At 36.9% G+C, this 23,747-nt stretch overlaps 2 protein-coding genes across 3 annotated transcripts; one reads left to right on the top strand and one right to left on the bottom strand.

Moving 5' to 3' along the window:
- Positions 1 to 2,391: 2,391 nt before the first annotated feature.
- LOC145589200 (uncharacterized) lies at positions 2,392 to 6,652 on the bottom strand. The gene is made up of 4 exons (XM_081645748.1): positions 5,997 to 6,652; positions 4,898 to 5,033; positions 3,207 to 4,817; positions 2,392 to 2,838 (listed from the first exon to the last, which is right to left on the bottom strand). The coding sequence occupies exons 1-4, from the start codon at positions 6,650 to 6,652 to the stop codon at positions 2,392 to 2,394; spliced, it is 2,850 nt and encodes a 949-aa protein (XP_081501874.1).
- Positions 6,653 to 11,771: 5,119 nt separating this feature from the next.
- On the top strand, positions 11,772 to 22,806 carry LOC145588294 (uncharacterized). 2 transcript variants are annotated; one of them, XM_081644934.1, is made up of 8 exons: positions 11,772 to 11,895; positions 13,156 to 13,904; positions 16,061 to 16,305; positions 16,415 to 16,624; positions 16,810 to 16,902; positions 17,001 to 17,102; positions 18,487 to 19,056; positions 22,479 to 22,806. In XM_081644934.1, exons 2-8 carry the CDS (start codon positions 13,196 to 13,198, stop codon positions 22,536 to 22,538), a joined length of 1,989 nt encoding a protein of 662 aa, XP_081501060.1. In that variant the 5' UTR covers positions 11,772 to 11,895; positions 13,156 to 13,195; the 3' UTR covers positions 22,539 to 22,806. The 2 variants fall into 2 exon arrangements, with proteins under 2 accessions (XP_081501060.1, XP_081501062.1); XM_081644936.1 differs by lacking the exon at positions 11,772 to 11,895 and having other exon boundaries at positions 13,138 to 13,904.
- Positions 22,807 to 23,747: the final 941 nt, after the last annotated feature.

The raw sequence follows: 23,747 nt of genomic DNA, 5'->3' as shown, positions 1-23,747 counted from the left end.
CTCCATTCACACCGTCACCCACAACGCTGAACCACCACAACTCCGATCCCCTGCTCTCTCCAACATCACCAAGCTCAGCCCACACTTCAACCCCCACCGCAACACTACAACGAGCACCACCGCAAGAAGCTTCGTTCCACCAGCAGCTCCGCACCACCATCAATTGAAGCTGAATACACGTCGCTGCTATTGATACAAGATGAATGCCCCCATTGATGCAAGATAATGCTTGGACTCCATCTCCTTCAACCGTAAATTGCTTCAATTTGTGATGCAAGATAAATTTTCCCCCTTTTCAAAACCCTAATTGCTTCAATTGTGATTTAATTTCAATCAAAATCTTCTATCAAATCACTTCAATGGCTCTTCGTTCCATTTTCGACGCTTCAGTGCTAGGAACCGAGGTCGAAAACGCCAGAATTAATGGAATTAATGGAAGTAATTCAATTCGGGGTGGGGGTCGGGGCAGCGAGAACGGGGAAAGAGAAGGGGGGTTCGTTGGCTACGTAGGGGTGGGGGAGAGGGAGGGGAGTAGGTTCGCGCCGGTGCCGGCCGAAGCTCTGGGCGAGGGGGGGGGAGAGAGAGAAGGGGTGGCAGTTGAGGGGAGGGGTGGCTGGGTTACTTTTTTTTTTGAAAAATCTTTTTTTTTTTTTTTTATTTTTTTTTTAATAAACTTAACGGAACCTTAACGGATTTCGTTAAGTGGTAGTGAAATTTTAATTATGTGATTTTGAGTGGTAGTAAAATAAATTATTTTTTAAATGGGTAGTAAATCTGATATATGGTGCTTTGAATGGTAGTAAATGTCAATTTTTCCAAAAAAAAAAACTTCACTAATAGAAAATAGACAAACAGTATTTACAACCAAGAGAAATAGTGCATGTTATTTATGTGAATGTGAGAAACATTATTGCAACTGAGTAAAGGATATCATTTACACAAGGCAATCATAATATGTGGAGTAGCTTGAGGCCACCAGCAGTTCCAGATGCAGCTTAGGTTCATTAAGAAGTTGGAAATTTTAGCACTGGAAGAGAGAAAGATTAAATTTAATTTCTTTGAAGTTCTATATTAACTTGTTTAAAGTACATACTTGTATTCTAAATTCCTAAGCAGCAGCTACAGTACACCAAGCAATAAACTCAAAGTTCCCACGGATAGAGGATGATAGATCGTGACAAAGTTAAGACATAGGTTTTCCAAGAGCAACACTAAATTCAGAGACATATTTATTGACTCAAAGTCATGCAATGGTAGCCATCAGAGCAATAAGATCACTGTCGAGCACACTGGACCCTATGGCCACCGGCAGGTTTGTCATCTTCATCGTATGCCTCCTGCTGTGCCTGTGTCTGCTTAAGAGAAAGGATCGCTTCCAATGCTGTAACTTGATCAGGGTTCAAAGAATCGGGGAACTCCACTGTGAAATGGATGTACATCTTGCCCTGAATGGCCTCCTGTAAAATTGGCAATGCCCTCATCATCAATTGCCTTGCATTGATCTGCTCACAGGTACCAACAATTAAAGATGACAGTAGTGATTTGGGATGCTCAGAATTTGAGACTAATTGTAAATATACTATAATTCATTTTTCAATATCTTCCTTGATAAAAGGTCTAATTAACTTGAACATGTCCAAAATGATACTAACCAGGCTTGATAACTTCTCCTGGATTTGATTTGATAAGAAGTTGCCTTCCAATTACAAAGCACTTGCTAACACAATTACAAAGCACTTGCTAACTTATTTGCTAAACAGCAATCAGAGTTTCTTGCCTTAACAGAAACTACCTGTACAACAATGTTAACCAAAGAAAAAAAAGGGGTCTAGATTAAAGGATGAACAGTGAAAAACAGCTGAGGACTCAAGGAGAAGTTATTTTCCAATTCATTGAATTGCTTCGAGATCTTAGCCCTGCAAGATGGACACATGAAACCAACTGAGTCTGGCTGTGATTCAATGTCAGCGATCTCATGAGAGAACTCTACCCCGCACCAGACACAAACAGTTGTAGTCAGACAACTGCGAGCCAATTCTTGAGGAAATTCTGATTGAGATTTTAGAGGGTCATCAAGTCCTAGTCCTAAACCTATATCATTTCCCAGGTCCATGGATACATCATAGCAAGTAAAATTGCATTTGCAGCTTGATTCAAGATGGACCAAATAGCAGGGCATGAACTAGAACATCAACTTATACTCTTATAAAGGAGTCATGAGGTGATTGTTTCCAATAGGTCAACCTCCAAAACAATTCCTAACACAATTACAAAGCACTTGCTAACTTATTTGCTAAACAGCATCAAGAGTTTCTTGCCTATAACAGAAACTACCTGTACAACAATGTTTACCAAAGAAAAAAAAAAAGGTCTAGACTAAGGGACGATCAGTTAAAACAGCTGAGGGCTCAAAGAGAAGTTATTTTCCAAATCATTGAATTGCTTCGAGATCTTAGCCCTGCAAGATGGACACATGAAACCAACTGAGTCCGGCTGTGGCTCAATGTCAGCGATCTCATGAGAGAACTCTACCCCGCACCAGACACAAACAGTTGTAGTCAGACAACTGCGAGCCAATTCTTGAGGAAATTCTGATTGAGATTTTAGAGGGTCATCAAGTCCTAGTCCTAAACCTATATTATTTCCCAGATCCATAGATACATCATAGAAGGAAATGGAATCTTCTCGGCTCATATCATTGTACTTGTACATCTGAGGTTCTATGACATCCAACTTCAAGTACTCAAGCCCATGCACACTTTCAAGATTCTGATCAAGACTGCATATATCTTGTCCAGCCTGCTGGTAAGAACAAAAACACACAATTAGTCTCTTTTTCTAAACAAAAAGCAATGCAAGCATTTATCACGATGACGTATCCACAGGAAGAGAAGAGCTCATCACAGCAAGTAAAATTGCATAACGGAAAAAGTAATGCATGTCAAAGACCAAAATAATTACATTTAGAACATAAATAACCCAGACTCCAGAGTCTCAGACCAATTACTGGTTGAACCCATTTCATGATTGATCCAAAATCCCTCAAATGCAAATACGAAGCAGCTGGACATTAGGTATGCAACACAAAAAGGAAGTCTAGATAGACAATACACCCAGCAATGCAAGTCTAACATTTTCCAAGGCTAGGAAGATTGAGACATCAGAATTAGCTGGAGATCACAGACATCAATAATCAGGATTATTACCTTTTCAAATATCTCGTCAAATGTTGATGAAGAATTCGCTAGTACTTGAGGCACTGTACAGTTCGACTCATGATTTTTACCAGAAATAGTAACAAGATCACTGTCATAATTTTGTGCATGTTTGGGCTCGGTCATATGTACACCCAGCTGAGTCTTTTTGCCAGAAGAATCATAATCAGAAGATTTCTCATTGCACCATAAAGGATGGATATTAGGCAAATCCTCATCGTCAGCAGCGGTATTATTGCATCTACCATTGCAACTGACTTTTTCAGCAATGCCACTTTCAGCAGCAGGTGTCATTGTTGTTTCAAAGCAAGAATTCTTCTCAGAAGATACTATATTGCGGATAAAAGGCTGACGCTTTATCTCTCCGTCGACAATGGATATCTTGCTCATCTTAGCAAGTGGATTTATCTTCATAGACAAAGTTTCATCTTTTTTTACAGCCTTTTCTATTTCACGTTCATCAGGACAAGTTGCTGGAACGTTGATATCTACATCAGCCCTAGGTATTTCTCCCATCTTACCCTGTGGATTCAACTCTAAAGACAAAATTTTGTCTTCACCAATGTCCTCCCCTTCATGACCACCTATCGAAAAATCTAAGTGATTGGCATTTGCATCAGTCACTGACATCTCACAAACTCTATTGCATGATGGATGCAATTCTTTGGATGACAGTTTACCTTCATCAGAACCATTTCCCCTTACGGTATCATTAGGACAAGCACTTGACTTGCCACTCACCATCTTACAGCGGCGATACAACTCTCCAGTAAAAGATTTTCCTTTACTGCAGCGTTTTCCCATAGTTACTTCATCATGGCAAGAGTTGCTTTTAGACATTTGATCAGTATGTTGCATATTGTAAGCCACAATAAACTGATCAACATTATTTACACTGGAATGCTCTTTCACAAACACCGGACCATTGTTGGGCTGATTTGAACTTTGAGTAATCTCAACCAAAGCATCCACTCTTGGGTTGCTGATGCCGGAGGGAAAACTCTCCATGCAAGGAGCCCTTGCATGGCCATTCAAATGAATAAGTAAATCCTTGGGTGTTTCGATAGAGCCCTTAACATGATTTCCTACATGGCCTAGATAGCGGCGCCTTTCTTCAAATACTTTAGGACAAAATTGGCACCCATATTTTCCATCTTTCATTATTACTCCATCTGACATGGATAATCCAAGTTTACGTCTCCTCTTCTTCTTGCAGTCACTTTTTGCATCTTTTACAATAACTTTATCATCCACATGCTGGCAGTTGGTTTTTCCATCTTTAACAATTACTTTATTGTCCAGATGCTGGCATTCAGTTTTTCCATCTTTTACTACTTTATCTTCCAGATGTATATCGACACTGTATCTCTTTGTTGTCTTTTGGTGAAGCATGAACATGTGCTGCTTATATTTATCCCTTTCATCAAAACTTACATTACATGAGCGACATTCATATAAGTCACATATCCGAACATCTGGTAGATTCTCAATGCCCAAAAGTAAAGCATCCGTCTCATGTTCAATAGGTAAACATGCACTATGTAGAGGTGAATTTGAAAGGTCCATCATGGAGTTGCCATCCTCAGAGATCATGCACATATGCTGTTGGATAGAAGCATACTCAATTAATTCTGACAAGCAACATATATATAACATCAAACTTGCAGAAGATTAGAACTTACATTGACTGAATCTACTGTTTGAAGTTGCTGAGATTCAACCCTAATGTCCCTCACAAGTTTAGCATCATTTATCCCAAAGTAAGATTGTAGATACGATGATACCTCCTTGCAAGATGAAAGTTGTTCTCCTGTTGGACTGCAATAAGATAATAGTGAAAAATAAAAAACAACAATCTTCTTCTAAATAGGATCAATATCCAACTAATCCAAACAATGTGATGGACTAGATCATTTTATCAATTAAACTTGCTTGAAATGACCATATAAAGCATGCCTGTAGACTTCATGACATTGATGAGAATCAGACAGTGATTCAAGCCGCATTATCAATAATCAGTCCCTTTAAACTCTTATATACACCCGGTTTACTCATTTGATGATTAAATGAGCACTAGTCATTATAATGAGCAAAAAATACCCTTGGTTCACCGAGAAACCGAGTGTAAATAACACCCCCCCCCCCCCCCCCCAAAACACACACACACACACAACCCCAACTTGCTCGTTATGCCACTTTTTACAATTCTTTGATAAATCAAAGTAAATTTTAGAAAACAATGAAAGAGAGTTCACACCAATGCAAAATTACTAATGCAATCTTCACCTCACCCCGTATTCCAATTAATATATCAACAGTAAAAACCAAGCAGCTATATAGATTGATAAATGAATTACTACTCTATATAACAACACTCACTAGCAAAAATCAAGGGATAACTTCTCCCTTCACTCTTAAGGCAACTACCCAAAAAATGTACGGAGTAACATCTTTTTAACATAATTCAGCAAATTATAAGCCAATTAATCAAAATTTCATCAAATTTATTTAATTTGCCACAATAGAGCAACAATGATACAGACAAAATTCGATCCCTTAATTGGTACCACCGTACCACCCTTACAAGTACACACACAAATCAGATAATAATGCATTCAAAAAAAAATAGCAGATTAATGTACAATTTATGCATGTCAATTTTCCGCAAAAATTCACTTAAAACCACATAAATTTCTAAACAATATTACAACCGAAAATTCAGGAAATTGGAAATGATAAAAATAAAATAAAATAATACAAAAGAAAGAGAGAGAACATTACCTGAGGTAACGACGACAATAAGGGAAAAATTGACCACCCTTGCGACGCAAAGCGACGATAATTTTCCAACCAACAGGCAAAGCGTCGCCTAACAAAGAAGCGTCAACCACCCTTCTTTTCTTCCTTCTACTACACCAATCACCTTCAATGGCACCCAAAACCTCCAACAATTCCTCCTGTTTAACTCTTCCTTCCGCCATCTTCCTCAACTCCTCCGCAAATGGCCCGCCGTCATTTTCTCTCTCCTCAAGCGCCGCCAAGTCGACCACCTCCCCATTTCTATTAACAATCTCAACCGTCGCATTCTCATTCTCCTTCCTCCTCTTGTGGGGCCCATCATCAGGGGCAGAATCGTCAAATTGGAGGCGTTTCTTAAGGCAGGAAACGATCATGTTGGATTCGAAACGTTCCTTGTTGAGGAGAGAGAAACGGTGGCGGCGAGGGTGAGGAGAGAGAGAGTAGGTTTGTTGGTAGGTGCTTTGAGATGGGTTGATGTAGAATTTAGCGGCGGAATTGGAAACGGTGTCGTTTGATGGGGTTGAAGAGGAGAGGAGAGAGAGAGAGTGGAGTTCTGAGTGAGTTAGGGATGACATGTCAATGGGAATTGGTGGGATGATGAAATGGTGGTTGCCACCTTGTTCGGTGGTTACCTCCATTGCCGGAGACGGCGGTGGAGGAGAGAGAAAAAGTGTGTTGTGCAGTGTGCAGTCCAGGTGGGAGACGACAGTGGACACCTGGATGTTGATGCTTGAAAGGGGCTTTTATAGAGAGAAAGATGGTAAGAGTAGAGTGTTGAAAATTGTCAGATCATTCTCAGCGTTATTTCTTGTGTCTGAATTGTAACACCCCTGGTCTCCCGCACCTCTATCCCGAATTCCCGACTCACTCTGTTTTACTTTTTCTTTAATTTCCGGAGTAGTGGAGGTTATACATTCGGGTGTGTCTAAATTGTCGATTAATAACTGGTTTACTAGAAAGATATGAAGTGTGTGTCAGAGTAGATTATACATTCAGGTGTATCTAGATCGCCGGTAATAATTGGCTCACTATGTGTCTTTTGAAACGTGTTGTGTAAATTTGTATCTTGTGGAACACCGACAATAGCCGACGTACTCTGTTTCTTTCTCTTTTTTTAATGTAGTCGTATACTCTACTTGGGTGTATTTGAACTGTCAGTAATAACTGACTCACTATGTTTCTCTCGAATTTGACATGTAAAATATATATTCGGGTGTATTTGAGTCACCGGTAATAATCGACTCGCTCTGTTACATATGTTAAACATTCGGGTGTATTTGAATCACCGGTAACAACCAAATAACTCTGTTTCTCTCAACCCGACACATGAATTATGCATACAGGTGTATCCAAATTAAATCGCTGGTAATAGCCAAAAGAGTAGACCATGATATTTCCGACTTACGACATCCACCTTATGCTACTTTATGCTTTTCACTATCTTCGTTGTGACTACGCTTGGAGTTTCTTTTAAGTGATATTTCAATCTTAACCTAATCTATTTAATTTATTTTTTTAATCATAGTGTTAATTGTATAATGTAAAAAGTGTTCAAGGCTCCAATTATAAACAAATTAGTATAACTTTATAGTCATGATCTTTGCAGCTTCAGTAAAACTTTTTGCATGATATTTCTAACTTATGATATATTAACGGTCTCCTAGATCACCCTCATCCCATTATATATAGTACCCACGTTTTCAACTGTTTTAGGGCCTGTTCAATTTTACTGAACTGAGCTGAACTGAACTGAATTGAAATGAATTGTTTATGAGAGAAGGAAATTAGGAGTTGAACTGAATTGAACATAACTGATTGGAGTTGAACTAAACTGAAATTAAGCTGAAGAAAACATGCCCTTAATCTACACCTAAAGTCAAGGTTACTTTGAATAGCATCTCAATTATAGTCTCTCTCAAATCCCTTAAAATGTCCATTATACACTAAATTGTATCTTTAATTATGTTGATAACCAAATGAGCAAAAATTCATGACATACACCATGCATGATTTCCCATGTAATGACAAATTGACAATTGCTCATCTTTATCGTGATACCTTTGTCTTTTTCCGGTTTGTGTGAATGTTTCAGAGGACGTAAAAATTATGAGTTCATGCATGAATTAAGGTTAGATAACATTTGTGAAATCAGATTGCAAATGATTTCCGTTATAAGATCTGAAATGTCTATGAAAGATCAAATTTACTGTATTTTAATCTTTTGCTTGCAGACAAAAAAAAAATCTTAAATAGGATTGAATAGACGTATATTATGCTATGATTTTGGATTTATACGTATTGTATCTTAGTCTTTTGCACGTGTAATGAGGATATTGTCTAACAAAGTAAATACTCGTATTTAATTTACATGCATGCTTACTACAAAGTTAATATCGTTAATATGTTTCATTTTAATGCTGCAATCATCTAATTTGGCAAGTCTCTTAAAACATGTTGCTTAAGCTTTGACGGTTAGAGTGAGTACTAAAAAGGGGGAGTTTCATAGTCTAATTAAAGATAATTTAAACTGCTTGTCACAATTATTTTCACCACGACACATATATCAATTACCTACAAGCTAGCTATGTGATAAACTTTGTGTTTTGATTTATGTATCTTTGGTGCTTACTTGATCTTATATCCATCCATTTTTCATGCATGATAAATATTTTTCAATCCAAGATTGCGTGAATCAATTAACCAAAAAAATCACTTGAATTGATAATTAGTTGATGATGATTTGACACCAATGAGTTACATTGAGAAAAGTATGAGAAAATGAAAAGAAATAATTTAATGTGAAAATAAAGCTGGTGCTATAATATTTAAGAAAATTTGTTTTTACAAAGTTTTGTAAGTAAAGACATTCATAAAACAAGTTTTATTTTATTTTTTTAAAAGAACCAATAAGGTGAATTGTTGATTCAACCTCCGTAGCAAGATGATATGAAGAACAATATATAAAGTGATTAACATTTGAATTGACATTTTCAATAATACAGAGTATTTCATAAAGTTTCTTGTTTACATGTTCTCTTTCATTTAAGATCGAGGAAACCATATTAATATATATGGATACAATATATGAACGGGACATAGATGAACATTGAGGACACAAGCTTTTTTTTTGGATTTTTATGGAACAATTACAGTTGTGCAGTGTTCTATATTCAATGTTTACCCTAATGACTAACTAGTCTATGAGTGAAGGAATAATGAATGCCCGGGAAAGAGAAAACTAACAAAGTGGGTAGCTTTTTAAATTTATTCTAATGTACTTTTTAAAGTTCAACAATTTTTGGAGGAAAAACAAGAAATTGTATTGAACTATTGACCTACGAAGTAAATATATAACAAATAATAAAGGATTAAAGAATATAATTTTTTAATTTAGGGTGTTCACTTCCAAAACCCATATGCATCTCATCAGTGTTATGTTGCATCTAGTATATATACGAAATACAACGCGAGAGTGAGGGATAACTCAAGTGGTTAGATCTTCCCTCGTGATTCTAGGAAATCCTAGGATCGATTTTCACCTCCGCCGCCCTTGTGGCTCTCTAAATACCAAAAAAAAAATATACGAAGTACAATGTACAATAGCATTTATGATTCTTATAGTAGACATGCCTAGCTTTACCACACGAGACAAGCAACCGAATACAATCTGACCAAATGTATACTAAATCACGTCCAGTATTTACCAGGTAATGCCCGTATTTTAAAATGAACATACTAATATGCCCATCCCGTAATAACCCATCAAAACTTTTTTGTTAACTTTTACCTTTCACTCTCTTCACTTTTTTCACCTACCTTTCTCTTTCCCCCAAATTCAACCCCCAAAATCAACCACAACCTCCAGTTACATCCAAATTCAACCACCAAGAAAACTTTTTTTTTAATTACGGCGTCGACGCTACAAGGGGGTCGGGGAATTGCAAAGGCAAGGGAGTCGTCATCGACGAGCAGGTGAGTCGACTTTTTTTTTATATTTTTCGTCGACTTTGAGGAACGCCTAGAGATCTGGTATCTCCAGGCTAGAAACGCCTAAAAATTTTGAATGTACCATGGAAGAAACGCTTGAAATTTTAGGATCTACTGTGGAACATTCTAAAATTTCAAGTGTTCCTACCATGGTTTGCCTAAAATTTTAGAATGTCCCATGGTACATTCAAAATTTTCAGACGTTTCCACGAACATTAGAAAATGCAATGCGAGGAACGCCTGAAATTTTAGAATGTTCCACGTTAGAATCCTAAAATTTCAAGCGTTCCACTGGCGATTAAGAAATAAAAAAAATCGACAAAAATTCAGAACACTCACTGAATCCGTCCGCATAGGCGACCTCTCCGGTGGCGTCATCAATTTTGCAAATTCGTCCATTCACCGCTTGTGTAAATCGTTGTTGACTAAAGTTTTTTTTTTTTTAAAAATTATGACGTGGAGTGGTGGATGTCTGGTGGTGATGGTTGTTTGGTGGGGTAAAAATAAAATAGGGTAAATTTACAAGGGGTAAAAGTAGATTAGGGTAAAATTAAAAGGGGGCATGTTTGTAATGTCATGTAAAATACGGGCGTTACTTGGTAAATGCCGGACGCAAATTTAGCAATTCACAAAATATATTACATAAGAATAAATAAATTTTTGTTACATTGATTAACGTGTTTTTATCGCAACTTTTAAATTTTATACTATATTTTAGTGAATTCATTTAATCTGCAAAGTAGTATTATGTAAGTGTAGGGGGGTGACTTTGGTGTCCTCCTAGCAATTCAATTAGCTTAGATGGAAAGATGAATAAATGATACTACTTTGACAAATTAGTCACATTTGGCAAGGTAAAATTTGGCACTTATTATTCAAAGAATTGCCATCAATAAGGAATTTTAATTAAAAAGACACAATCAATGAATCACAAATTATGGATTTTTTTTTATTATTTGAAAAAAAAATTATGGAATTCTAACAATTAATAAGAATTTACTGAGAAATTACAATTCAATTAAGGAATTAATTCAAGTTTGTGACTAGATACAGATAATTATATATGTAAATGATTATAGCTAATTATATATATATATATATATATCAATTTTTCCATCGTTAATTCCACAAGTGCATGAATATCACAACTATTCATATGTTATGCGTTGATTGTGAAACTAGAATACATATGTCATCAAAGAAATACCTTTCGATTAATTGAATACTTGCAATTTACTAATTTGATATAGGTTAAGTAATATTCTTTGACACACCCAAAAAATTATGATGAATCTCGAACCCACGCATTTTTAGGGCTTGTTCACATTTACTGAACTGAACTGATTGGAGCTGAACTAAACTGAATAAAACTGAAATGAATATTTTATGAGAGAAGGAAATTAAGAGCGTAACTGAACTAAACTGATTGGAGCTGAACTGAAATGAATTGAAATTAGCTGAAGTGAACATGTCCTTATATAATGATTTATATGCAATTCTTAGAATTGACTATATAAGTATATGTCATTACCCATTTTACAATTACGATACAAAATAATTTCCAATCAACAAAATTTCATTATCATATCCATATCCATATCATTTTATTCCAAAAATGACCGCACTAATACAAATTTTTTCATAGCATCCAAAAATATATTACCCGCTAAAAGGATAAAACGACGTTCCAAAAAAAGGATAAAATATTAAAAACGACGAAATACGACTAAGCTATCGGTTTTCGTCACTTTGCCGTTCAACGGCGACACTTTTTTACCCCACTTTCACTTTTAACAAATTAAGTCGATTTTTCACAATAGGAGATTGAAATTCTGCAAATTTCTCCTTCAATCGCCGATTCGTCGAATCACTTGCTGCAGATTTCCTCAAATTGGTAATTTTCTTCTCTCTCTAATTTTCAATTTCTAGGGTTTTGTTTTTTTTTTTTTTTCTGCTGAAATTTTTGGTGTATTTTCTATGGATTTTGTGTTATAATTAGGTTAAAAGTTGGTATAAAGGTAAGTGTGCTCATTGAAGGGATTAGAAACTTTTGTGATTACATTAGGAGATGATACTAGCTAATTATAGACCTGATCCTGTGAGCAAATTGAAGGAATTGAGGGATTTTGAAAGTTAAAAACATGATTTTTATGAGCTTAATTGTTGTTAAATTTTTTGAAATGTAGGTTATTACTGATTAGGGTTTATAGTGACTAGTGAAGTGGGAATCGAATTAGCGATTACGAATTTTGAGTGAATTATGGCATTGTGAGTAATACAGACAATACAGTGATAATCAAGTGAGAGTGAGGGATAGCTCAAGTGGTTAGAGTTTCCCTCCCGATTCTAGGAGGTCTTGGGCTCGATTCTCACCCCCGCCCTTGTGGCTCTCTAAACACCAAAAAAAAAGTGATATTCTAGATCACAAGGAGTGGTATTTTGTGTATTGCTAGTATTTTGTAGCACTGTATGGGATTAGCTTTGAACTCAGAAAATTTGTTGAAGTCTGGAAGGTAATATAGGCTGCAATATATTAGTTTTATCATGCAATGAGCATGAAATTTAGGGCTGAGCAAGATGTTTTACATATTATATCAGCAGAATGTGATGAACATGAAAAGGAAACAAGTATGCTTCCTTAGTTTGCAAATAAATGCTATGATAGGGTAAGTTAGACTAGTAAGGTGACAATTAAATCCGATTGAAGGTAGTGCGTGTTAGCATTGTCATAGACTCATAGTATCATGACATGTAGTGGTTTTATAATGAGGCTTGAGAATTGTCTACCTTTGTTTTTAGCTGGATGTTCTTGTTGGAAATTATCTGTTGACATGTGAATTGGCAAAGTTGTGAAATACTGCTAATATGTACAGTAATAGTAGCAATTGCAGCAGCTGCAGGGGTTCGAGGTTTGTACTATTAACAACAGTTTGTGATTGCACTTTGAGTACGGACCACTTATTAATATTAATGCATCAGCAATTATTAGTATCACTAGTCATACAATGATGATTGATGCTACCTGAGATATCAAGCAATCTGCATTCTTATAGTTACATTACTGCTTTAGTATAGGAATTTGCTTATTTGTGGTATTTCCTTTTTTCAACCTATTTTAATAGAGCTGCATTAACAGTTTGGCTGTAAACTTCAGATGATTGTTTCAGCAGAAGCTTAATGTACCTGATAATATAATGAGTTATCGAAGTAAAAGAACAAGAATTGCGGCTACTCCCAAAGTCAAAGACACAAAGATTCCATCAGTTGAAGATGTTGTTGCACAGGTAGTCCAGGATGTTGCTGCTGCAGAAGCGCAAGATGAGGAGACCCTACGCAGTTGCAACCAGAGGACAGACCAAGCTGCAATGAACCAGCCATCTCAAGCTACGTATACTCAGGAAGATGATGTTAGAGCCAACTTGCGAAAAACATCCGCAAGAGAGTCCCTTGCACCTTCTCCAAGCCAACCATCTTCCACTGACCCATCTTCCCGTTTTAGAGCTGGACGCAGGCGATCCATACGTGCTAAAGATAATGGTGTTCAGCCAAACCATGGTGATGCTCCAAGAGGAGCTCAAGGTCTCGAGACCCAGCTTAGTTCAAGCTGCAACACATGGATAGATGATCCTTCAATGACTGAGCCCAGACAAGCTACAACTACAGATGATGTCAGGCCTAGCAAGAGAAGTGTTGCTGAAAGACAGTTCCATACACCTCCGCCAAGTCAACCGCTTCCTGCTGATTCTCCTAGCCAACTTAGAGCCTCAAAGAGGCAGTCATTTTGGGTCCAGGAAGATGATGACGAGCCGTTCCAGCAAGGGTTGTCACAAGGGAGGCGCCCAAAACCAGCTAAATGGAGTGATGATATAGAATTTGATGAAATGGAGGAGGTCGAGATGAGGGGTAATACTTTGTTTCCTAAAACTTTTTAATAGATAATTGGCAATTTTGCAGAGTATTCGTGTCGATAGTTTAATTTGCAACCTCTCTTTTTTGTTTTGTTCTCGTTTAGTTGCTAAGATTTTCACTGTGCCTATATGTTTTCTTTGTGCCTTAGTTTATTACTTTGTATAATAGATTCAGTACGTGGTTGGTCAGTGTTAATACTCTACTAATGTGTTTGGGTGATGCTTTTGTTTGTGTATTAGAGCTTATAAGGCAGAAAACATGTCATCTTACTAAATTATATTACTCCTTCCTAGTAGGTTTGCCCTCTTCTTTTATGAAAATATTTAGGTTGTATCTAGTTCCCTTAAACTTTTACTTCCTCTGCCCCATGAATGGTCTTGCAGGTATATCATTGAGTATCGCATATCTTATAATGCATGTCTTCCCTGATTGACTCTTTAAACATAATTCTATTAGGTTTTTATGATTTAATCTTTTCAAATACCTGCCTCCCTTACTGTGTTTTCTCAACTTGAATAATGTAGTGTCATCTTGGAGCTTGAGTCTTGACATTTATATGCTTGGCTCTCATTTTGTATCATAGTCAGTGTACTGTTCTATTATTGTTATAATTGATTTTTTTTTTTAACTTTCTTTTAGTGGATATGATTAGAAGAAAACTTTCACAAAAAACTTCCTTACAAGCTACAACATTTTTTATCTTATACAACACAAAAGTTTTGGATCAATTCTCCTTTATTATTTAAGGTTATAGTACTAATCCTTATGATGTCATGCATTTGATGTTATTGCTAAATTTTGGAATTTGCACATGTAATGGACTGATTTTCTGTTTCAATATTTGTAGCTAAATGGACAGTAATTAGATTTAAGGTTTGATGATTGTTTGAAAGATAAAAGCTTACAAGATAAGTCAATAGCTTGAGGCTGTTACTCTCAAAAGGGTAACCTGAGGCTACCAAGCTCTAAACAAGTCTAAACTCACCAAAAAGAATAACCTCCCCCCCCCCCCCCCCCCCCCCCCCCCCCTCCTCCTCTTTCTTATACTACCTTTGTTAAATGTTATGTGCAACTTTGGAATATTTTATATCTCACAAATAATATCCCAAAGTTGCACATAACATTTAACAGAGGTAATACTTCATATATTACAAGCTTACTACAAAAAGCATTTCTCTCTTGATTGCTATTTGTCTTTTACTGACAAAAGGATCAAGCCATTAGAACTTCAGGTTTGTTTTTGTTGCCTCTTGTTGCTGCTTCACTTCGAGGAACATTAATGACTCTTGTTTTCACATCCCTACAAGGGTTTGCACTCCCTGGTGGTCTCTGTCTTGCGGCAGCTTATGCCTTTTGTATATGTTTGGATAGGTGGTGCTGGTGGGCTTGGGCCACCCGAGTCCATCACAGCACTTCTGTGTGACTTCATGAGCATTGTCAATCATATTTTCTGAAAATGTAAATTTTTGCTTGCAAACAGTCTTTTTTTGGTGTAGAAATTCACCAGTCTATTCCTTTGATTCAGACAAGAAATATCATAATTCCACATCTATGAAAGGAGACAATGAAGCATTTTCTTATGGGGACCTCAACAAATCACATGTAATAGACTAGACTAATGGGTAGGAGTAGTGTGGGCAATGCATAAATGGCTGCTAGAATTTGCTTGAAGAGGAAGGAAGCCGGTGAGTTGAACTGAGAAATTCAATGTATAGAGGAAACCAGTGAGAATGAGCATGGTGAGTATTACTGAGTGCTTTTTTAAGCTTTATTTTACACTTTGGCAGAGAACAAGCCTCTGACAAAGCATTTAATGCAAATGTCCATCTTCTTCCTTAAATTGCCTGCCCAAAATTCCAGTCTACTATACTCCTTGATATGATTATTATTAGATCCTCAATAACTAGTACAAAATAAAAAAAAAAAAACCCCATAAAAGGAAACCTAACTCACTATTGTTCTAGCTGGACAATTGGAGCTTGTATGTGGTGTTCTAATTTTGGTACATGTGTTTGGTTATGTGATTCTATGTGGATATAAATACAGGATATTGCTGTTTGTAAGCTTGATATATGCTAGAAGAGTTTTTTGCCTTTTTTAAAAAAAACTTATCTTGCTAGTTATAACTCAGATTAATCTAATTTAAACAGATCTGGAAGGGAGGCGTGGAAAGAAGGGAGGAAGAATTCTTCCTCGGCATGTTTGGTCTCTTCAACCTGGTGTGAGGTTTGTGGTCCCTGTTAATGCATTTGACCAACCAGTGAGGAAGGGGGGTCATGTGCTTGTCAAGTTCCTAGGGGATGTAGCAAGGAATGGTGAACTATGTCCTATTGGTGAAGTGAACTGGCATAAGGTGGATAAAAATTGTAAGGCCAACATTATAAACTTGATTCGGGTAGGCTTGTGATATTAGAATATGACTCTTATTTTTCTGTTCTTCTGTAAAGCATCCATATTGATTTTATTATCTCACTGTATTGCCTTTGATTGAGTTGGTGTTTTAGGAAAAGTTCGTGCTTCCTGACCGAGACGAAATTGACAAAAGCATTCTTAAACATGTGGGAAAGAAATGGAGGGCTTATAGACATGAGCTTAAGGTGCAATTTAAAAAACCTGACAGAACACAGGAACAAGTGGCCAGCATTGTGCCAAAAGGAGTGGATTCTACCCAGTGGTTTAAACTTGTACAATACTGGTTTTCAGAGAAATGTCAGGTACCACTTATATTTCTTTGTCCTCACCTTTGTGTTTTTTTTTTCTTGCTAAGCGTGTATTCATTTTATCTCAGTTATTGTTGTGTGTGAGCTGAATTTTGGTATCCAGTTGGTTATGGTACCTATAAAGTATGTGTTAAGGTCTATTTTATGCATATGGATTGTTACTAGTTTCTTTTTCACAGTTCTTATCTGCCAAGGGAAAGGAAGCACGGGCTCTTCAATCCCATCTTCACACTACAGGTGGCAAAAGCTTTGCTCGGAAGAGAGATGAATTTGTAAGTTTTATATATTATCTGAAACATGTATAAGGAAGCAACATATTATAATTGTTTAGTTATTCTCGTTTTTAACTTACTGCCTTATTGGTGCATAGGAGAAGACACACGGAAGAGAGCCAGGAGCGTTGGAATGGTTCGCTCAAACTCATCTGAGAAAAGACGGAACTTATGTTGAGGACTCTTCCAAAGAATTCTTGGTATGAATCTGCTAATGATTTATAGTGCAGATTTGAACAAAAAAGTTACTTTCTTGGTTGTAGAAACTGGAGCTGTCAACTTGGGGGGGGGGGGGGGGGGGGTGGGGTGGGGGGGGGGGGGGGGGGTTAGTGGAGCGTGGTCAGTATGAAGAGGAGCTGCCAACTGACAAAAGGAAATTTAGTCAGGGGAACTAGACTTGTCATTAACATTGATTGGGTAGCTATAGTTTTTATTTTTTTTTGTCATGCTTTCTTCTTGTTTACCATTATCCATATCATAAGATTGGTTCTGCTGCGTTTTCTATATTGACTCTGTTCGTGAGTCGTGGTTAGTGTCACTTCTGTTAATTTAGCTCATATTGCCCTATGTTGGGACTTGGGAGGGTGAATTTCAAAGTGGCTGCTAGCCAAATTGCATAGAAATTATCCTGTAGAGGTGCATGGAAGTTGATTAAGGTGTGAGTGATTTGGGTGGCATTAATAATCAACATCAAACATGAAATGCTGATGCGTACTTTTTTTTTTTTTTGAAGTTTTTGGCTCTCCACATCCTCGGAGGCTCATAGCAGTCTTAGACTCATTTTTATGACCTGAGTATCTTTATCATGATATGATGTTGGGGTATTTGAGTTTGGCTCATCAGGTTGTCTTGATGAAGTCAATGGCTGGAAATTGTTTTCTGGAACCAATTTGACTAGTGAGTGTCTCGGGCGATGCACTATTTTTTTTTTTTTAATAATTGCTTGATATATGAAGGAAAATCTCTTTAAAGCTTTGGATTAAAAAATAGTTTATATTATTAAAATTTTTGTAATGAATTGAGGTATAATATTGCTTTTTGCAAAGTAATATGTATTCCAACTTAAAGGCGTTGGAGAGATTACTACTTGTCTAACGCTTTTAAAGAAATACGTTTGTAAAGAGAAATACATTTGTAAGTCTTTTTTACCTTTTATAATGAAATATTAATCAATGATGTCATATTGGAATGATGGTTAAAATCTTACTTTACATTTAAATGGTCACATGTTCAATTCCTATCAACAACAATGTTTACTTTTTAAAGTGAAGGTTTGACATGATTTGAAGCCTTTGCCTAAGAGGAGGGTGCCACATGACACATAAACTCTCTTAGGAACACTTTAATATATTAATATAGATTATCATGATTGTAACTAGGCTCATAACATAGAGGTTTAACCAATTTTTATACTACCTAGTACCTAGTAAAGAGCTTTCTTTTCTTTCCTTTTTTAAAATTTTTGTTTTTATATAATTTTGTTTTTTTTTTAAGTGACAAGTGAAATACCTATTCTGGGATTGCTACTCCAACTCCAAGCTTAAATGTACAAGCTTTTATGTAATTATTTTACTGTTTTAATAGGATGCTGCTGCAGCGCTGGTTGCTCAACGTGGTTCCACCTCTTCTCCTGCCGAGCGTATTGCCATTGAGAATCAGGTTTTTAATGAGCTCATGTACTCCGATGACGACGAGAGATGTCAGCGACCTATTGGATATGGGTTTGGAGTCAATAGGAATAAATTGTTTGGGGTTGGTAGAGAGTTGAGAAAAAGAGGATATCTGGCATCGGGTACTTCCACAGAAGTTGGGAGTGGCTCCCGAAATAAGCTATTTGGTATTGGAGCAGAGCCAAAGAGAAATAATTACTCTACATTAGATACTTCAAAAGAAGTGGAGAGGTTGAACTTTGCGATGGAAGCTATGAATGAGACCAATGAAGTTATGCAAGCCCGAATTCAGATGCAGTCTCAGCAGTTGAAAATGCAATCCCAGCAGTTGCAAATGCAGTCCAAGCAGATGGAAGGATTGCAATTTCAACTTCAACAAGTAACTTCTTTGCTGACCAAGTTTGGAGTGATGCTGAACAATCCACAAAATGATCCTACACGCAGAGGGGTTTTTCGTCAAGGCCCCAGTACCATGAATGCACAGGTATATAGCTTTTAGCTTTATTTTATCTGTATGTTCCACTTTGATTAATTGCATATAAGCAAATCAGGTACTGTATCTTTCTTGGTTTCTTATGTATTCCCAACCTATCCTTCTAGTTAGATTTTATAGATTTTAAGTAATTGTTTGAAGGGAAACTCATATCTTTAGAAGTCATTGTGTTAATGAAAGTTGGTAAAGTTGAATCAACCAAAATGTTTATTTTGTTACTTTCGGTTGCAAGTTTCTTCAACTGCTAATAGAAACTAGTGTGAATGAGTGGAGCTTAGACTTAGGTTTTCTGGGAGGTAAAATCCTAGCAGGCGTGGTAGAGAAGGGAAGAGTACTTCATTGATGAGGAATCAGGCCCCTCTTTGGCATATGCTTAAAACCCAATCGAATCCTGCTTTGGGCAGGGCCAAAGAGAAATTAGGCCCTTCTTTGGCTTGTGCTTTACAACCCAATTGAATTCTGTTTTGGACAGGATTGTAAGATGTTCTCAAACATGTGTAGCTTACCCTAACCAATTTGAACATTTACAGAGGTTGCTTGACTTGTTTCTGATCTAGTTATGTTGGGATTCTTACATGTCCTTGAACTGCACTATCATCTTCCTTGGTTACTCCTGAATTAGGTTTAAGAGGTAATGTAAATGTTAGTCGATATTACTCAATCTAAATTTAAAAAGATAAATTGAATGATAGAGAGCAAGGGAAATCAAAGAGAGATGGTTAGATGGTTAGGTAGCTGCCAGTTTTCCTAAGCTGTTCAGAATGCAGATGAGCTGAATGGATAATATAAAGAGAGCTGGAGGTATAAAATTTCTGATAGTAAACATTAGGCAATTTTCTGTTCTATTAAAAAAAAAAAAAAAAAAAAAAAGAAAAGGAAAGGCATTGAGGGTGTATCTAGCTCTAGAACACCCACATTTATCATGGATTTTGCACGAATTCTCATCTTCCCTTGACTATCTACAATATTAGGACTTAAGTTGATACATGTTCCATGTGCCTTTGGCTTGAAATGTTCACTTTATGCAGTAAATAATTCTATTAGTCCTATACTCTCTTTTTTATGCTGTAACCTGTATATTACCTTAGGAATTTGGAATAGGACCCCTTTGAAATTACACTACTAAAATTTAACCAATGGTATTCTGCTGAAGTGTGCTACAAGGATTATGTTCACAAGTAGGAAGTATGCTGACATTTTTTTTATACCTTGAAAGGTCCCTGTTGATCCTTACAACAATGTTGTCATGTTTTTTTTTGGGAGTAGATAGTGATGGTCACTTTCTTCAAAAAAAGATAGTGATGGTCACAGTTATTTATGATCCATCTTCTGTCCATCCTAACTTGAGTGGGTTAATATACTAGTTGACTCATTTTGGTATCCTTGGTGATTAATAGGTAGGGAACTAGGGACAGTAATCAGGCGGTTGGATGCGAATACCCCCTTCCCCATACCTATATCCACCACCTACTCACTAACCCATGAGGGGTACAGTTTCGTCACCCATACCCACCACCCATGACAGGTACAAATTCATCATCCATACCCACTCCACTGCTTAATTGGATATCCACTGCCCATTTAATCTGCCCCCTCAAAAAGTGGATAATCACCTATTATCCATCCACTACATGAAATTAAGACCGGGGTGTTTCTGGTTCTGTTCTGGATGAATTGCAATTCAAAAAAAAAGAAGTATATATCTAACATTATACTTGATAATATAATTGTTTTAAATGTATGGGTAGGGCAGGTGGATGTTGGGTGGGCAAGATTTAAATTCCACCACTTACTACCCATGGCGGCTACGAGTGTATTTCTTTTAAGGAAATTTTGTCAAAAAACACCCACTAAAAACACTTTTTTGTGAAAAACCACCCACGATAAAAATTGTTATAAAAAAACACCCAAACTAAAAAAAAATGTTGCAAAAAGCCACCAACTGCCAAGAACAGGTTGTTGACCATATTTGTCGGCGTTGACCGCACTCCCTTGGCGTTGACCACCTAGAATTCACTGGAAAACGTCCGGCCGCCCTTCCCCCTCCCCACCCCCATCAAAAATCCCTAAATTTCACTCGAAATCAATGAAAAACCCCATACCACCATCGGAAAATGTGGTTGGAGTGATTTTTGAGGTGGAGGTGGAGTGAATATTAGGGGTTTTCAAGGGGGAGTGAATGTTAGGGGTTTTCGAGGGGTTGGGGGAGGGGCGGCCAGACTTTTCTGGTGAATTATAGGGGTTTTCTAGGGGTGGGGAGTATGGTCAATGTCGGGGGAGGACGGTCAACGACCTGTTTCTAGCCGTTGGTGGCTTTTTGCAACATTTTTTTTAGTTTGGGTGGTGTTTTACAACGTTTATTGTGGGTGGTTTTTCACAACAAAAGTGTTTTTAGTGGGTGTTTTTTGACAAAATTTCCTACTTTTAACATGCACACCTACACTACCAACCATTCATACTCTCATACCTATACAGCCATACTTGCCCCAACTAGGGTGTGTGGAATCCACTTAATTAATCATACCCACATACCATCCTAGTACTAGGTGTCCCTCCAGGCCGAGATATTAGTTAAAAGTGGGTGTTATTTACGCCTATAGTTTATTTTCATTCCTCGTTATATCCCAGTGTCCATGGAATTTCTTTAATACCAGTTCAGTCATAATTAATTCTTTCATGCGTGTTTTACTTCTACATAATTCAAGATATCTATTATATATGTAGTCTTCATATAAACAATTACCCCATTGATTTCAACCAATGTGTCAGCTGTTTTCTAGTGGGCATAACGATGCTGTAATGTGCGATCAGGTGTTTTTAGTTGACAGTTTGTGAAGGATGCCTTTCATGCTTCCTGTTTGAAAGAATTATGATATTACTTTGAATTTTGAAATGAGTTTTCTTGTCCATCTGCGGGCTATGATTTTTTTCCCCTTTTTTTATTTTACATTCTGCTGTTTTGGGTGGTGTTGGATGTCTTCTAAGAAAATCTAATGAAGCATGACAAATATGCTAATCTTGTTTGTGCTTGTAAAGATTTAGGATGCCCTGTGTAGCTGTTTGTAGGTAGCTTAATACATACAGACAAATTCAGTTCACTGATATTTGTAGACACCTCAAAAATTAAATATTTGTGTGCTTTGAGAGCTTATATGTATTCTGTTCTCCAATATTCAACTGTTTCATGTTAACATCATATATCACTGATTTGATTTGTTTTAATGGGATACTAATAGGGTCATTCTCCCTATTTGTCTTTATGTTTGTTTTTCTAAATTTTTGTAGTACCTATTTTCTCACATGTGGAGCCATCTTTGATCTCCGCTATGAAAATAAGAAACAGAGTATATGGTGCTGCATACTATGATAATCAAATAGTGGACTGAGTCAATGTTTCTCAATCTGTTTTGAAGGTTTCGGAAGCTTCATCTGAAGATACTGACAGTGACTCTGACAGTATAGAGTGGGACTGAGATCAGTGAGGTAGACATCTGCTGCTCTAGGCATAGTTTCATATACAAGTATGTTGCTTCTACCTTGTATCTCCTTATTGTGACATTAACTGATGTGTATTTCCTTATTGTACTAGGGGTCTTACGTTCATACTGTGTAACTATTCTGTTTATCCTTTCCTGTCCGTTCTCTCAAACAAAACCCTAAAAAGTGTTGTAATTTATTAGTGATATATTCCTTAAGACTTCAATTTCAGAAGTAACTCTTCAGCAGGAATGCTATTGTGTATATCACGAATACTTGCCCCCCTGCCCCACCCTTCTCTCTCTCTCCCCCCCCCCCCCCCCCCCCCCCCCCCAGTCCCCCACCACCACCAACAATTTGCAGTAACATGGAGTTAGATTATGATGGAAATGTAGGTAAGTCGAATAAGTAGTCATTTTAGAAGCTTTATTTTGGAACATACAGAATAAATTCTAAACGAGGGAAGCTATTAAGAGGAAAAATATTTTGGGTACATTTTAAGTAGACTGACAATGGCTCTTTTCCATTAGGCCTCTGAGCCTCTCACTAACTACTGAAATTATTTTAAGATGAAACCTCCAGGCCTTGTAACCTCCTCTGCATTCCATTTCCAGTTCCACGAGCTCTTACGACGAAATTACTCTCCGTTGCTCTCTCTCGAACACAACATTGTTTTCCCAAGCATTACAGTATCCTATTAATATTTCCATTTTATTTTTAGGAAAATTTGTGAGAAAGGTCCTTTTAAGTAAGTCTTTTTGTTGTAAAGGTCCTTTTATAAAAAAAAGTGGCACAAAAGGTCCTTTTATCGCACCTAGGTTGTGGCGAGGGTCCTTTGACCGAATTTCGACCATTAACTTTTTTTTCCGGCCAAAAAAAGTCACGTGTGTTGCACATGACCACTTAAAATCCTTTTTTTTTTCCCCTTTTTCCCTACTTTTCCCCCTTATATCTTGCTTAGTTTGTCTTCAATTGCTTTCAAATTTAACGTGAGGGACTAGAATCGAAGTTTGATGATTTTTTTTCTTAAAGCAGGGTTCGTGTTGAGTTTTTTTTTTTTTTTTTTGAAGGGAGGGTTTGTGTTGAGGTTGATAATGAAGAAATTAGGGTTAAATTTAAGGAAAAGGGGTAATAGATTTTCGTGCAAGGCATGTGACTTTTTTTGGTTGGAAAAAAAGTCAATTGCCAGGATTCGGTTAAAGGAC

The sequence above is a fragment of the Chenopodium album genome, chromosome 17 (genome assembly GCF_948465745.1).
Source record: "Chenopodium album chromosome 17, dcCheAlbu1.1, whole genome shotgun sequence".
Lineage (NCBI taxonomy): Eukaryota > Viridiplantae > Streptophyta > Magnoliopsida > Caryophyllales > Amaranthaceae > Chenopodium > Chenopodium album.
The sequence above is the reverse complement of the archived record's forward strand: the minus strand, read 5'-3'. Positions and strand labels throughout refer to the sequence as shown.